The 18,115-nt window shown below is 32.4% G+C and overlaps 1 protein-coding gene across 1 annotated transcript in view; it reads left to right on the forward strand.

Annotated features, from left to right (window-relative positions):
• Positions 1–18,115, forward strand: part of LOC131851813 (uncharacterized MFS-type transporter C09D4.1) — a 115,812-nt gene that overhangs the window by 71,365 nt on the left and 26,332 nt on the right. Inside the window, exon 3 of the mRNA XM_059202374.1 lies at positions 8,207–8,431. Within this exon, the coding sequence (XP_059058357.1) occupies positions 8,207–8,431 (225 nt within the window). The remainder of the gene's footprint in view (positions 1–8,206; positions 8,432–18,115) is intronic.

Here is an 18,115-nt window from a genome sequence, read left to right on the forward strand (position 1 = left end):
TTATCATCATCCACTGGTGTCAAATTTGGTTTAAATCTACGCAGAAGCGGGTGCACCATTCCATTATTATCCATAAAAATAAAAACCCTTATCACCTAGGGATATGAAAAAGAGATAGTAGCCTATTCTCAGACAACTGAATATGCCTATAAAATTTCATAAAAATCGGAAAAACCGTTTCGCAGGATTATGGTAACTAACATTGTAACACAAGAATTTTATATATATGGTTATAGTAAAATAAATTGTTATTTAAGGCTCATAGCTGCGTCCGTCTGTGTATACAGATAGGTCCCTTGTTATGCTTCATAAGTTTTATGACTCTCTCGCCACAGTTTCTCGTAAAGATTTTACTTATCTTTAGTACCTATTTCACACCCATTTATTTTAAAAGGTATTTTACCAAGGTTTGGTAATATGATATTTAAAAAAAATATATTAATTTTAACCTTTTTTTTTTCAAGGAATACTTGTAGTGTGGGTATTAAACAACTGACATAGATACTATAGATTTTTTATAAATATATACTTAATAAAAAATACAAAAGATCTTTGAAAAATTAAACAAAAGTATATATATGTGTGTGTGTGTGAATTAAATGGTAGTGTAAAAACATTACAGTCCTTTTTATTATATATTGCATAATAAAAAAAAATATTAGCATTATTCACTCTTTCTCTATATACATTAATTAGTCTGCGAAATTTCATACTCGATCACCCGCGCAATTTTCATAAAAATATGGTACAAAGTTTTTGATTCACTTTTCTTTTTTTTTTTTTGATGTTGGCCGCAATTTGCATTTACAGCTTCACCGGACGATAGGGGAGAGTACAGGCACTCCAAATCCGCGGAAGGACTTATAAGCTTAAAGGCTCTCACCTGACGGATACGACTTTAGTGTGAGGACACCACTAGGGGTTCGAATCTCGACACAGACCTATAATTTCGATCCCCGTTTGAATATATACTTAATAAAAAATTTTACGATCGGAGGCTTTTTGCTTTACGTATAAATAATACAGAACATTAATAGAATAGAAAATCATTTATTCAAATAAACTTAAATTGAAGCTCTTTTGAATAGTCATCACATTTTTTCTTTAATCTAAATAGCAATAAAGGTACCCATATATGGAATAGGTACCCAAATATGGAATACCATAAACAATATCAAAAATTAACCTTAACTTTTAAGAGACTCTTAAAAAAGTTTTGGTATAATATAGAAAGCAGCACAAATTATGTACAAAAATTACCAATCCAGGTATAAATCTCGGGGCTAACGCAATTATTATGTACCCAGAGCCCACACATGAGGCACATAATCCATGTTTCCCTTGAGTATTATTCAAAAACAGCATATTACAAAAAATATACTCCGAATCTGCAGAATCTGGAGCTGTATATCAAATCAAGGAATTGGGTTCACTGTCAGTATCAAAAAGCATCACCTCCTCATCATCTGAATCTGACGTAGGCTTAGTATTCTCTTTTGATTTCTTCTCATTCTATTGTTTTATTTTTGTTTTTTTGGCAATAAATTTTCTTTTTTTTATAAACAATGATAAATATATAATTAACAAAATTATCAAGTCAGGTGATACTTCAGAGAACCATTTATGGAATAGTCCATAATTGGATACTGTAATCTGTCCATATTTGGATTTTCTAATGATTTCAAACTGACTTACACATTTTTATATTAATGTAAGTAATACAATATAATACCGCTAAAACATACAAAAGATCATCTAAACAGTATATGAAAGCTATAAAAACCACACTGTGTGGACTTTCTGTACGTGAAATATTTATTGTTTTTACATAACTTAGAAACTTATGCGATAGCGATAAAACAAAACACTGTCAACGACGAAAAGGCTTCCTCGAATGACATTCTACAATTTGTATGCGTAAATGGGAATAGAAAATCACTGTTTATATAAATATGTGAATTCGCAGTTTAGAGAAATGGACGTATAGTATATATAATATATCCATATTGGGATACTAGTCCATATTTGGTCACTTTCCTCTAACTAATATACATAAGTTCAGTCGGACCGTTAAGCTCCATTAGTTGACTGTGTGATCTGTGTAAATGTATGTAATAACTAGAACGATTAGTACTATGGCTCAATAAGAAGCCAAAAGATTATATATATATATACTTACACAAGATATATGCCAACCAGTTGTTACACAGTTTAATTAAATCTCCCTCTCGACGGGTTTACCGTATTACATACGTCGTTATCTTATATATGAGTAGGTATATCTCTTAATTCCTATAGTATACAGCCGCCTCCAGCTGTCCTTTTTGTTGTAGTTTATTAATTGAACCTTTATTACCAGCTAGTGGTCGCCGAGTGGTCGAAATTAAAGAAAAACATTTATTATCAACCATTATTAACAAACATACATATACTTATATATATACAATAATCATACAAATTTATTATATATTAGCTGTAACCGCGACTTCGTCCGCGTGGAATTTTATTTTAGTTTTCTAAAATAAAAGTAGCTTAAGTTACTCCTTATTTCATTAGGTACCTGCCATTAAATGGGACTTTTCAAAATCGGTCTAGCCATTACAGAGATTAGCCGCAAACAGACATACAGACAGACAAAAATAGTATAAAATATTGTTTTGGTGTGTGTACCGCATTTATATTCATATGCATGTAGTAAAAAATGTTTCAATATTACAAACAAACATTCCAATGGTATTTATATGTATAGATACACACAGACACATAGTTATTTTTAAACTTTCGTGTTTAATATACAGTATTTAAATTATTAACCGGGAGACGACAAACATGAGATACAATAAGATATGAAGTTCTTTTACAAATTCATTATTTATTTATTTATTTATTGACTTCAAACTAAGCGAGCCTCTCAGCTTCCCAATATGCTCGCTTAGGAAAAAATGTACAAAATATGAAATATTAATAATTACACAATTAATTTTACGTGTTTTTTAGGAAATCCATTACTTTTTAATCCATTAGTTAGTTAGGGCCGTTAGTTATTCCAATTATAAAAAAAAATATTAAAAAACCGACTCTAATAATTAAAAAAAAGGGGACCAATATGATAGTATACTCTTTCAAATATATTTTTAAAAACGGTTTATATTTTTTTAATACATACAAAAAAAACAGTCGAATTGAGAATCTTGTCCTACTTTTTTGAAGTCGGTTAAAAACTAGCAGTTATAGGTAAGATAGAGGATTGCTTGCGCATTCCCGTAACTCTGACAAAATGTTACCTCACAGCTTCACAGCTTCCCAATATGCTAGCTTATGAAAAAATGTACAAAATATGAAATATTAATAATTACACTATTAATTTTACGTAATGTTTAGGAAATCCATTACCATTATGCTGAAATTGAACAAGTCACATGTAAATATGTCCAGGTCAGGAAATCGATTAAGAACACAGTTTATTATGTAATATTACATCAGCTTAATATAAAAAAAACATTTATTTTATTCTGTAGATATGCATTCTAACAGCTGAAGCCTAGATCTTGCCTTTACTATTATAATCGTATACAAAAATGTTATCATTAACATCATTGTATGTTTTTATCGACAGTATCATGTTTTATTGGTCAAGATACATATAATCATACAAGTATTTACAGTTGTATTATGAAAGATATGTATTAATATCTAAAAATAAGGTATTTGTTTATTTATATATTTATACGACATAACACACATGCAGCGTTTATGGATATTAGTTGTTGTAGATAGGTCAACATTAATTATTGTATTACGTACCTACTTATTCAGAATAAAGCAGTTATTGACGTAACATATTGTTTCATTGACACAATATTAGTAATCTATACATATAAATAAAATTGGAGTGTCTGTTTGTAATATTGAAATATCCGTTTTTTACTACTTGCATATGAATATAAATACGTTACATACACCGTAATAACATTTTTTACAATTTTTGTTTGTCTGTCTGTTTGTTTCGGCTAATCTCTGAAATGGCAGGATTGATTTTGACGGGTCTTTTATTGGCAAGTAACTGATGTAATAAACAGTAACTTGGCTAATTTTATTTGTAAAAAAAATCTTGTTGAAAAATAAAGGTGTACACGCGTCTTTGTTCGCGTGGAATTTGACTTTATTTTTTTTTTAATTTAATCCGCGACCATCGAAACTAAGGCGTTTGCTAAACCGCAAGACCACCGTATCCGTCGGTATCATACAATATCGTGCTATACTATTGTTCATTATGAAAACGGTCGTTAGAATAATAATCTTAATAATTTATTTCCAGTTACCTCGAGTTAGTTGTGGTAGTTATGTTATTCAATATTTAGTTTTCCTATTAGATATTTATAGCTCTTAAGTTGTATGATTGCATTAATTTTTTTTTAACTTCCGCAATAAGTACACAGCTATACATATAAATAAAATTGAAGTGTCTGTTTGTAATATTGAAATAATAATTAAAATATACGGTACATACGCCAAAATAACATTTTGTTTTTCTTTTCAAAATTTTGTCATTCTGTCTGTTTGTTCCGGCTAATCTCTGAAATGGCTGGACCAATTTTAACGGGATTTTATTTTGGCAGGTAGCTGATGTAATAAGGAGTAACTTAGGCTACTTTTATTTTAGAAAAAATTTTTACTTTTAGCAAAATAAAGTAATGTTGCAAAATTCCACGCGGACGAAGTCGCGCGTATAGCTAGTTATTAATATTAATTAATTTGAAAAGAATACGAGCTGAGTTTCTTGTCAGTTCTTCTCATCTCGATATCATTCCGAACTGCCGGTAGATTTGACATATCATAAGAGTCTGTAATAGACCTACATGAATAGAAATATTTTGAATTTGAATTTGAATATAATTAAACGGAATTTAACACGAATAATTTTATGGCAAATAAGAGGAACTCTCTCTAGAGGCAGTAAAGTCCTAAAGTGGCGACCGTGAACCGGGAGACGCAGCGTGGGAAGGTCAAGATCACTTGAAAGCGTTGGATACGAGCAACGCAGGACCGATCGTCGTGGAGTTTTTTGAGGGAGGACTTTGTTTAGCAGTGGACATCTATCGGGCTGGAATGATGATGATGATGATGTACTCTCCCGACGTTTCGACTAGATTGCAGTAGCCGTGGTCACGAGCTGACCACGGATGTGCTGATCGCATTACATATTTATGTAGTAACTAGCTGTCCCGCGAACGTTGTTCTGCCTTTAATAAAAAAAAAATATTAGGGGTGGACTACCCCTAACATTTAGGGGGATGAAAAATAGATGTCGGCCGATTCTCAGACCTACTCAATACGCTCACACATGAGAATCGGTCAAGCCGTTTCAGAGGAGTATGAGAACGAAAACTGTGACACTAAAATTTTATATATAAGATAAACTGCTCGCCCCGGTTTCGGACGGGTATTTAGCAAAATTTTTTAAATTGTAAATTTTAACACACACACTTACATATTCACCTTTCGATTTATTTTTTACTGATGATAATGGTGCACCCGCCTGCGCTATCGGTTTACACTGGCGGGGCACCAGTGGAGTCAGGTCAGTTACCCCGTAAATATATACGTAATATAGGTAAATAGAAAACACCCAGACTGATACACAATCATACTCATGAATACAAATGTTTGCACCGTACGGGGAATCAACCCCCGACCCAATCCTACTCATAAATACAAATGTTTGCACCGTACGAGGATTCGAACCCGCAACCATCGGTGTAAAGCGGTGTGCTAAACTGGTAGACCACCGAGGCCGTCATACTTCTCACTATTTGCAATGGGGTTACAAGTCCACATCACTAGCAATTTCATTCCTCCTACACTTGCGTACAATGTGTTAAAACTTTAATTAAGTATAGAAAGTTATAATTAGTTTAAGGAAACATAGGGTATAGTCCAAGTTATAAAAGAAGATATTGATAATGTACAAAATTTCCATATACAGTTTTCAAGAGGACCTCATTAGCATGTTTATATAAATCGGAAACATAGTATTCCGGAACTGCTCTCTGCCCGCAATGTGCGAGGATTTTTACACACAAAATAGGCTACATAAGTCACATGCGAGCACATCAACGGCAAAATCGGAATTGAAGACAGTCGCCGTGGACGAAATCGGACGGGATTACATCATCATCATCATTCCGGAACAAGCTTCCATTGAACCTTGATAATATACTTCACCAATTTTGATCACTTCAAAATTGGTGAAGTCAATCAATTTGTATGATTGTACGATTTATATATATTTATATGATTTATATTCATTATATTTTTGACGGCCTCGGTGGTCTAGCGGCATAGCACACCGTTTTACTTCCGATGCTAGCGGGGTTCCATTCCTCGCACGATGCAAATATTTGTATTCAGAATTGTTTTTATTGGTCTGGGTGTTTTCTTTATATAATATGTATGTTTTTACGAAAAAAATCTATGTATTTGTATCATGTATTTAGTGCCCATAACTCAAGATTTACCTAGCTTAACTTGGGTCTAGATGGCGCTGTGTGAAATCTCCTGAGATTGTTATTATTATTTACAATCAACCACTTATACTAAGTAAATAAAATTATATATAACAAGTAGATTTGTACTCTTTGCAAAATTATATTTTAAATTTCTTTAAACTCATGGTTGACAGGGGAGAAACGTGATTACACTGACATCTCGTTATCTTGACCTCTATTCAAGTAATTGTCACTTAGATCATGATCATGAATACAAGGAAAATTTAATTCTACTCAATTCAAGATGAACTAGTAGTTACTACTCATATTTACCTTCATGTCGCACATTTAGTAGTTGTTAGAAATAACTTTGTATACGATTATAATTACGGATTTAGTATTAACCAACTTCAAAAAGATTTTCTTATTATCATCACCTGCGTCTTCTTTATCCCAATTATTTAGGATCGGCGTAATATGTTGTTCTTTTTTATTCATCCCTGTTCGCAGTCATCTTGTTAATTACTTCCTTTCTTACCATATCATCTTGCAACACAGTCCATCCATCTCTTTTTTTGGCCTTCCTCTGCCTTTATAACCATTCATATACATATGATTCAACAGGTTTTCTTATTATGTATTTTTTAATTTCACTATATCTTCGCTGAGTCTTAATATGTTTTGATGTTTGTTGTCGTAGATAAAAATATTTTAGCATTACTTTTGTTTTCTTTTAGCATTTTATGGACAAAGTTTGTAATCTAAACAATGAAATCCTCGTCAGGCGGTACCTTCCTTGCCTCCGTATACTGTAATATCACTGCTATAGTAACAACAATCTTGGATAATTCAGAATACGACTAGATTAAGTACGAACCCAAGCTGAACAACTGGCGGCTTAGGTTATTGGTATAAACACATTTTATTGGTCAGTACATATATAAAATACATAGAAAATATCCAGAACGATACAAACAATCGTACTTATGAATACAAATGATATTTGCGAGGAATTGAATCGAATTATTAATACCAAGGAGGTATGCTAAAGAGCTAGACCATCGAGGAACTTAATAAAACTTTCTTCAAACTAGAATACTACTTATAATGCAAGTTTTTTATTGTTTGTTATTACTTTATTATTATTGTTTTGTTTTTTGTTTTCTTTTATTCGATTATCTTGTTCTTTTTTTTTGTTTAATGATTTATATCGTGTTATTTCAATTTATATGTTTTTATAATTTATATGCTCATGTAAGCATAATCATTGTTGTATTGTAATGTGTGATATAATAAATATTATTCTACTAGCTCTGTCCGCGGTTTCAGCCGCATGAAATTTATAGCCTATATGTTATTCTGATGTATAAGCTATAGGATAATATGGAAGTCGTGTCGTATCAAGCATTAAAGATCATGAAGATCGCGGAAAGTGGCAAGAGATCCAACAACAAGAGCATAGCTATTAAATTATGAATTAATGAAGCTACTGTAATATTACTATAAAGTTTCATCATAATCCGTTCAGTAGTTTTTGCTTGAAAGAAAAACAAACATCCATCCATACTTACAAATTTATCATTTATAATATTAATAAGATTCTATTCTAATCTTATTAGCGGAAGATTTGATAAAATATCCACGCAGACTCACACATTCGAGTCTTCCTCTGGTACCTTTAAAAAAACTTGTTTATAATAATTTATCTTTTATTCCAGGGTCTTCGCGTAACTACCATAATCGGTATCTGCGGAACATGTACCGGCTCGTGGCTCAAGGTGTTCTCAGTGCCGCAAGACATGTTCTGGTTAGGTTTCACCGGTCAGACTGTGGTGGCCATCTCCCAAGTGTTCATCTTGAACGTACCACCGCGTCTGGCGGCTGTGTGGTTCGGTGCCGATCAGGTGTCCTCCGCCTGCAGCATCGGTGTGTTTGGTAATCAGGTCAGTTTTAATGATTATTTTATTTATTCATTAGCTCTGTCAGCGCTTTGAAATAATTTATACATAATACTATATTCTTTGACTATTCAACACGGTAGAGTGTCTGCACCTGCAGCATTGTGTGTTTGGTAATCAGGATCAGTTTTAATTATTATTTTATTTATTGACTAGCTCTCTCCGCGATTTGATATACATATATTATACATAATACTATAAGTTTTTTTTTTTAATTCTAATGCTGTTGGCCGTAGCTGGCCTTTATTGCTTCACCAGACGATAGGCCAGATGCCCGCGGAAAGACTTATGGATCGGCTGAAGGCCAACTCCTACCTGGCGATAAGAGCGAAAATATATATATTATATGATTTTACATTTAAACGACTGAACCTTAATAAAATTTGAAATGAATATTTTAATGAATATAATTTAAAAAATATATTCAATTTTAATTACTTACATACGAAATATGCTGAACTGACATCCAACACGGCTGGTTAAAAACATTAAATTCAGTCTGGTTAAAATTGATTTATGGCGACAGGGGAATAAACTCTTTTGATTAAAAAAATAATTGTAAATAGGACCGTGTGAAATTATTTTTTTAACTTTATTTAGTTCATTATCGTTTCGTTCATTTACAATTCACGTAATCTGAAACCTTTCAAATAAATATTCCAGACCCTGTTTAAATTCTTAATTAAAATATTGTATATACCTACATTACATTTTTTTAACAAAAATGTGCGCAGTTTTTGTGTATATATACACAAAAACTATACACTCAAATTAAAAATCATTATGATGGTTAAAAATCGCAATTTGCACAATTTTCGTAAAAAGGTGTACAAAATTTTTACTCAACTTATCAATATAATGATAAGTGTAATAAACCTACACTCATAAATAACGAAATTTTGTTTTGTCTAACTTTAAATTCTATAAATAAGGGAGTAAAATTCCGCTGCTAACCGATATAAATACAATGGGTTCACAAATATCCGAGATGAGTGTTAATCAAGGTTTAATGGAATATTTAATGGAAGCTTGTGGAATATTTAATGGAGACTCGGCCCGAACAAACGAGGCCGCCTCGGTTTCCGATCAGTGTAAGTATGCTAATGAGATGCTCTCAAACACTTTATAGGGAAACTTTGAGGATTATCGACGTTTCCTTCTATAACTCGGTTACAAGCGGTTCCGTGAATTAATTACAAGTATAACTCTCGGTAGCTAATTAAATTTGGTTTACTATGTTTTATTATGGGTCTAGGTACACTTGTATTGAAGTATATAGAGTTGACTGTGTATTCACAGTATACTTAAAAAACATATACAGTAATCCTTCCCATAACGAGGAATTGGATTAAGATCCCTTCAGCCCTTGAAAAGAAAGTGTACAGACATACAGACACTTCGCGTTTATAATACCTATTATTTGATGACCTCTGTGATCTAGCGATTTAGCATATAGCTATACTTTCGAACCCCTCCGATCGATATCCCGTCCAATTCAAACGGGGATCGATATTATGACGGCCTGAGCCGAGGTTCGAGCCCCTAGTGGTGCCCTCAGACTAAAGTCGTATCCGTCAGGCAGGAGTTGGCCTTCAGCCGCTCCATAAGTCCTTCCGCAGGTTTGGAGTGCCATCTGCACTCGCCCCCTATCGTCCGGTGAAGCTGTAAAGGCCAGCTGCGGCCAGCTGCTGCAATAGCATTAGAGTAGTCCGGAAAAAAAAACTTTCAAAGTAGCGGGTTCGATTCCTTGCATGGTGTAAACATTTGTATTCATGAGTATGATTGTCTGTGTAGTGTGGGTAATTTCTACGTATATTACTATTTAAACTAAATATTCTATAACTTGTCTAATATCCATAACACAAGCTCTGCAACTCCCAATCTAGTTCCACACTAAGTAGATCTTATGTTATAAATACTAGACGACAAATATAAACACTTAGATACGTTTTTTGTAAATACATAATATACATAGAAAACACCCAGACCGATACAAACAAACATGAGTCTAAATATTTACAACGTGCGATGAATAGAACCCACGACCACAGTAAATTGATGTGATAAACCCCTAAACCACCAAGACAGTGAAATAATACAAATATTTTATATTAATAAGTATTAATATTAATTTCAATTAACTTCCATAAACATCACATGATTTCACGGTAAAAATACCTTCACCCAGCAATGACGTATACGGAAATATCACAAAATTTACTTATATTTATTTAAATATACAATTCCGAAGACCTGCTCTCTACTGATAATGGCAGTCGTATTGAATTATGCTCTGCCACTTTAAAGCCTGCAATGGACGAGGCCTTCCATGAGATACCGCACTAGATACATAGCCGTATAAGACTGTTTTTCAATTGTGATCAAAATGCAAAAAAATTCAAATTCAAAATTCAAAAATCATTTATTCATGTAGGACATTTTAGCCGCTTATGAACGTCAAATTTTTATATTTATTATATTGTATAATACTAAAAATTATCTGTTTATTTACAATGTATTTTTATATAGGTGCTATGTCTAACATTAAATGAAAATTCAGTGCATGAACAACTATTAATTTAAGAAAATCAGTAAATATGAGAGAAATTGTTTAATTGTATATTATTATTATCTAGACCTATTAACTTTTTCTAAACGATACTTGGGGACAGCAAGTTTGTCTTTAAATCTTGATCTTTGATCATTTTTATTATATTGTATAATATTAACAATTATCACGGTATGAAGAATATTAATTTAAGTAAATCAGGAGAGAAATTGTTTAATTGTATATTATTATTAACTAGCTGTACTCCCGATTTCCTCCGCGTGGAATTTATGAAAAAAATCAATTTGATAATTTTTCTAAAATAAATGTAGTCTAAGTTACTCCTTATTACATCAGCTACCTGCCAAAAAAGTCCCGTCAAAATCGGTCTAACCATTTCAGAGATTAACCCGAACAAACAGAAACAGACAGACAAAAATTTTTAAAAATGTTATTTAGGTGTATATACCATATTTATATACATACGCATGTAGTAAAAAACGGTTATTTTAATGTTACAAACAGACACTCCAATTTTATTTATCTATATGTATAGATTTGAAAATAATAGTTATGTTTGTTACGCTTTCACGCAAAAACTACTGAACCGATCATCATGAAATTTTGTACACATATTCGTGGTGGTATTAGAATGAGTATAGGGTACTTGATTTAAAAAAAACAAATATTTAAAATTAGGAGAGAAATACTTTAATTGTATATATATTATTATTAATATTTATATTTTCATCAAAATTATTTCTTTTTTGGCATTTAAAATTTAAAAGTCATTTGGCAATACATGTAAATTATTATTTTACGACCTAAAATTAATTTAATTTGAGTACATTCTACTTGTAGTGTAGTAAATACAGGAGAATTATTGTTTTTTCTTCTGTGAACTAAATCTGTCTACATTTATTTGTATCCTGTGAGAGTATATTTTTATTATTTTTTTTAACAAAATTAAATCATTAACTTTAATTCTTGATCCCACTTTTATTAACAAAATTAAATTATATTAATTATCAATAAATAGTTCGTAGAATAAATTAATAGTTTGATTTGAGTAAAAATTATTAATAAAATTGGAATATGCTCTACAAGTTATCTGCATACATATATATATATATATATACCTATATATAAATTCGAATTACTATATGTTGTTTTCGAGATTATTCCGAACAAACTGAGTATAGAGCCGCTAGATAGAGTTAGACAAGGTTCGATGCATCGTCAGTACCAGACTTTATGCTAATACAAACAAGTCATCTTAATATGTAGTACTACATTTATTTATATAAGATTTCAGGAAGTAAAGTAAATTATTTGTACTTTTTTACTTTATTAGCTATATGGTACGGCACCGCTCACAATAGCATGGGGTTTCTCAATATATATTAGGGAGATTATTATTATAATAATAATAATAATAATAATAATAATCTCAGGACAATTCACACAGCGCCATCTAGACCCAAGTTAAGCTAGCTAAAGCTTGTGTTATGGGTACTAGATAACTGATACAAATACATAGATAATTTTTTTTCGTAAATACATACATATTATACATAGAAAATACCCAGACTGATACAAACAATCATACTCATGAATACAAATGTTTGTGCCGTGCGAGGAATCGAACCCGCGACCATCGGACGTAAAGCGGTGTGCTAGAACCGCTAGACCACCGAGGTCGTCAATCGCCGTCTTAAGGATCGTCAAAGTGCACTGTACCCCGGTGTTGCAGGTGTACATAGGCTATGGTAACCGTTTACCATCAAATGTGTCATATGCTTGTTTGTATGAGCACATTAAATGTAAGCTTGCAGATAATTTATCCTGGTACATACCGAATAAGTACAACCGTAAAAAAATGTCGTACGCAGAAGTGCGCGGAATTCTGCTCAAATATGTGTGTTGAATTTAAATTATGCAGACGTGGACCCTGTGTTGTACAGAATAAAGGAAAATTTTGCATACACGATGAAGGGATGAACTATGTAATGTCTACTTACTTTATAAATCCACTAACTGTGCCCCGCGGTTTCACCCGCTTGAAATTTATAGCCTATATGTTATTCTGATGTACATATAAGGTATATTACTGTAAAGTTTCATCAAATTCCGTTCAGAAGTTTTTGCGTGAAAGACTAACAAACGTCCATCCATACTTCAAACTTTCGCGATTATAATATTACTAGATACTCGGCCCGGCTTCGCCCGGGTGTACAGGTATTATACATATAAACCTTCCTCTTAAATCACTCTATCTATTAAAAAAAACTGCATCAAAATCCGTTTCCTAGTTTTAAAGATATAAGCTACATAGGAACGGACAGACAGCGACAGCGACTTTGTTTTATATGTAGTGATTAAGATTGAATGGATTTCCGCAAAATAAAATGAGACACCAAAAAAATATAATTAATTCATATTTATTTATTTATTAATAAACAATTTACATTGTGTTAGAACGTTTTTTTTTAAATTAAACATTGATATTCAAATTATGTTATGTTATATGTTATATTATATGTTAGCGCCGACCCCAAATAATGGGATAAAGGCAAGGCAATGATGATTGATATTCAAATTATATTAAAGAATAATAATCTCAGGACAATTCACACAGCGCCATCTAGACCCAAGTTAAGCTAGCTAAAGCTTGTATTATGGGTACTAGACAACTGATACAAATACATAGTTTCTTTTTATACATACATATTATACATACAAACAATCATACTCAAATTTTGTGCCGTGCGAGGAATCGAACCCGTGACCATCGGACGTAAAGAAGTGTGCTAGACCGCTAGACCACCGAAGTCGTCGTCGTCATCTTTTATTATTGTAGAATGTCTACAATAATAAAAGTAACTTTTAAAATCGTCAATTGAGGACAAACATTTCTCTAATAAAAATTACTATAATTTTCTGTTAAAACAAAATGATTTTTTTCATGATTTTAGTTATCTTTCTAACATTATTTCACTACGCATTTTATTTATCTTCGAATCTCTCTTTGACAGTCGGTTAAAAAAACATCTCCAATAACACTATTCATCCCTACTGACACGCTCCGATGATTTTCAATTCCCTCCGTTATTTCGTTGACTGATTTTCTGACTTTCCAGCGCCTGGAAGTGTAAAAAAAAAATGTAATGGATGATTATTGAAAAAGTTAAGTGGCCTATAATCGTGGCTTCGCTTAGAAGGGCGTTGATGTGTTTTGATGAAATGTTTATCAAACGGTCACATTAGAGAAGTTGTGGAGTTTCTTGGCAGTAGTTAACTTTTCTAGTTATTTGTTTAATATTTATTTGTTACTTTTCTGTTATATATATATATATATTTAATATGTTAGACACTACAGATAACTAGATATTGTCATAATCTTACTGTGTAAATCTCTGTTCCCTTGTGAACTTAATTGTATCGGGTCACTTTTAATTTCTAAATAACTACATCTTTACATATAAATAAAATTGGAGTGTCTGTTTGTAATATTGAAAGAACCGTTTTTTACTACAGGCATATGAATATAAATACGGTACATACACCAAAATAACATGTTTTACAATTTTTATCTGTCTGTCTGTTTGTTCCGGCTAATCTCTGAAATGGATGGACCGATTTTGACGTAACTTTTATTGGTAGGTAGCTGATGTAATAAGGAGTAACTTGGCTACTTTTATTTTAGAAAATTAAAGTTAAATCCCACGCGGCCGAAGTCGCGGGTACAGCTAGTTCTTAATAAGAATGACTTATTTCACAACAGCACAATTTGTTTACAACGTTATTTGTCTAGAGTCAGATTTACATCGAACGGTGCGCTTCGGAGCGCGTTTCATTTCTACATAGTATAAAATGAAGTCACTTCCTCTGTCTGTGTGCTTAGATCTTTTAAACTACGCAACGGATTTTAATGCAGTTTTTAGTAATAGATAGATTGATTCAAGATGAAAGTTTATATGTATAATACATGCACACTCATATGAAGCCGGGCTGGTAGCTACTAAATATGAAAGGAAATTGGATTTTAATAGAGTTAATAGTATCTGAGTGGTTAACCGACTCCTTTTAAAGTAATCTGTTTGAGTACCTATGTCTCACTTGCTTCAAATGCCAGCATTCTTGCTATGTTTGAATTGTGATATATAATCTTTTCTTGTCCATACAAACATGACTATACTATACTTATAGAAATATATACCAGTTATGTTTGTAATAAACATGTTTATTGAAACTATTGTGATAAATTCCTGGTGATTTATCACGATGAGCAAACTGACCTGTTTTGTTAGCGCAAGCGGGTGAGGTTGCACCGTGCGAGGAATCCAACCCATGACCATCAAAAGAATGTACTATACCAATAGACCACTGAGACCGTCAAATAAAAATAAATCTTGGTTTATCTTCACTACTAATTATTCTCTAATAAAATCCTTTTCTGGGGGAATAGGATTATTATTGTGGACTGTTGACTCCATTGCTAGCAATGTACCTTATCAAGTTGATATCCACGCGGTTCCCCCTGGAAATCATCATGATAGACTGGTGAAGATGTCATGATGTTTTAACTGACCTAACCTCACGCTCATCTTATCGTCCTCCACTGGTGAAAATCATTTATTCAAATCGCCAGCGTAAATCATCAGTCTCATCACAAGAAGCACTTGTGTGGCTCTTTTAAATATATAATTTCCATTATCACCAATTAAAAAGCAATAGATTAAATCAGTCGTAGTGATAAGAGCAGACCAATCTCACGAATGTCAAATATGCGCTTCCTGTGCTTCGCCAGCGTAAACCATGCAAGCGTATATAATTCCATTATCATCAATTAAAAAGTATACAATCTCGCTTCCTGACGCACTCCGTCGTGCGCAAATGATGCCGCATGTTGTTTAACATAAATACATGCTACAAAGTCTCAGATGTAAATCCAAACGGAAACATTTATCCAATTGAAGAAGAGCCGTGGGGAGCCTGCTCCTGACACTGTTTTTGTACTCTACATATAATTGACTAAAATAGACTCTTGTCATAAGGACATATGTGGGATTCGAGCCTCGCTATTGTATCAGCTCGGCCTCCTTCATATTGTACTAAATTACTTAATTATAATAACCCAGGAACATTCTGACAGCGGCATCTAGTCCTAATCCTAATGCTAAGCAGAGCTTGTGTTATGGGTACTAGACTACTTACATGAATAAATAAAATCATTTATTCATATAAGTTGTAAATACATAATATACATAGAAAACATACCGCATACAACAAGCATACTCATGAATACAAAAGTTTATACCGTGGGGGGAATCGAACCGGGGATCACTATGTAACGTGGTGTGCTAATCCGCTAGACCACCGAGGTCGTTAAACAGAAACATATAATTAATTAAACTATGTAGATAATGTACAAACGTATAATGAGATTCGGAGAATTTGAAGAAATCATTTGACTCCATACATTAATCGGCTTATAATATAGATATTAGATAAAACACGATCAGGTGATGTACAGTAATCACTTTCTAATCAATACGTCCATTCAAATTGGTGGTAATTAACTTTATTACCCAAATATATACTACACTATCCATATTAAATAAAGGTTAGTTACACTACATCGTTTATGACTCAATAATGGTTGAACAATTTTATAAAGAACGAGAAACAGAGTCCTTCGTTTCCGCGGGCTGTAGCGCCATTTTGTCAATAATTAATTATCACCGCAAAATGGTGGACATATCACTATGGAGCAGAGATAATAACAGAGTTGTAGATGATTTCTAAATATTAAACGCGTCTTTAGAAAGGAAATTATAAAAGAAAGTGTGTAATTAATGAATTGCATATGCAATTTTAAATGAAACTAAATAATTAGGAAAGATGTACACCTATACACTCAAAACAAATCAAAAAATTCATATACGACATTTTAGCCGCTTATGAAGATTAAGTTTTTTTTATTACTATTTTTACTACTACCGTCACTATATAGCAATTCTGTTATGTTATATTATTTTATCTATAGTAATAGTAAAGTGATCTGTAAAAATAGTAGTTAAAAATATGTGTTTTTATTTGCCTAAAGACTGTAATTGGTGATATCTGTCTCTGTATACAAATATAAGTAACTTTTGTTAAATAAATAAATGTGAAAATTCACGACGATAGAGTGAATACAAAAAATATTATGTATAAGAGTATAAATAATCACAATTGCGCCTGTACGAACGTGTCGTGTATCTAATAGGCGACAGTTACTACAAGTGATAAACCAGTTTGTTTACCATTTTAGTTAAATAAAAAATAAAGCCCCTGAAGTAGATATCAGCTGTCAGGTGGTACCTACTTCAAAGCTTTTATTTAAGTACTTGATATCTCAAGTAGGGCGTGTTGATCAGGCTATATCTAATAATCATGACCTGATCAGCACGCCGATAGTGTACGCCCCTCCGATCGATTCCGCGTCCAATTCAAACGGGGATCGAAATTACATAGGTCTGAGGCGACATTCGAATCCCTAGCCCTTAGACTACAGTCGTATCCGTAAGGCAAGAGTGGGTCTTCAGCCACATCATACAGCCACATTATTAAAATCGCATTATCTATCCCTATAATAGAATAATATCACGTCCTCTCGTCCATTATTATGTAGTATGTGTATGTATATTGTATGTATTGGTGTGTAAGTTTATTTATTTATGTTTATAAAATGTATGTTTATCCATAATTGTATAATAAATAGAGTGTTTAGTGCGCCTCCTACCTTCTCTCTTTATGTAAATACTCTCTGTTAACACCGGGTTGTCTGTAAGAGATTGCTGATAGCTATAAGACCGCCTTTTGTAAAACATTTATTTTCATTGTTTTGTACTTACTGTCCTATGTTTATGTATGCGCAATAAAGAGTTATTATTATTATAATCATAAGTCCTTCCACAGGTTTTGAGTTCCACATGCACTCGCTCTCTATTGTTTGGTGAAACTGTAAAGACCAGTTGCGGCGATCATAAATTTTTAAATCTGTTTAAAATATTGAAAATTAATTACACCATCTAAGAAAATTTGCGAAAAATCGTCTTTCTAATTGTACCCTATCA

The sequence above is a fragment of the Achroia grisella genome, unplaced genomic scaffold, assembly GCF_030625045.1.
Source record: "Achroia grisella isolate CSIRO2021 unplaced genomic scaffold, CSIRO_AGI_Agris_v1 utg808, whole genome shotgun sequence".
NCBI classification, from domain to species: Eukaryota; Metazoa; Arthropoda; class Insecta; order Lepidoptera; family Pyralidae; genus Achroia; species Achroia grisella.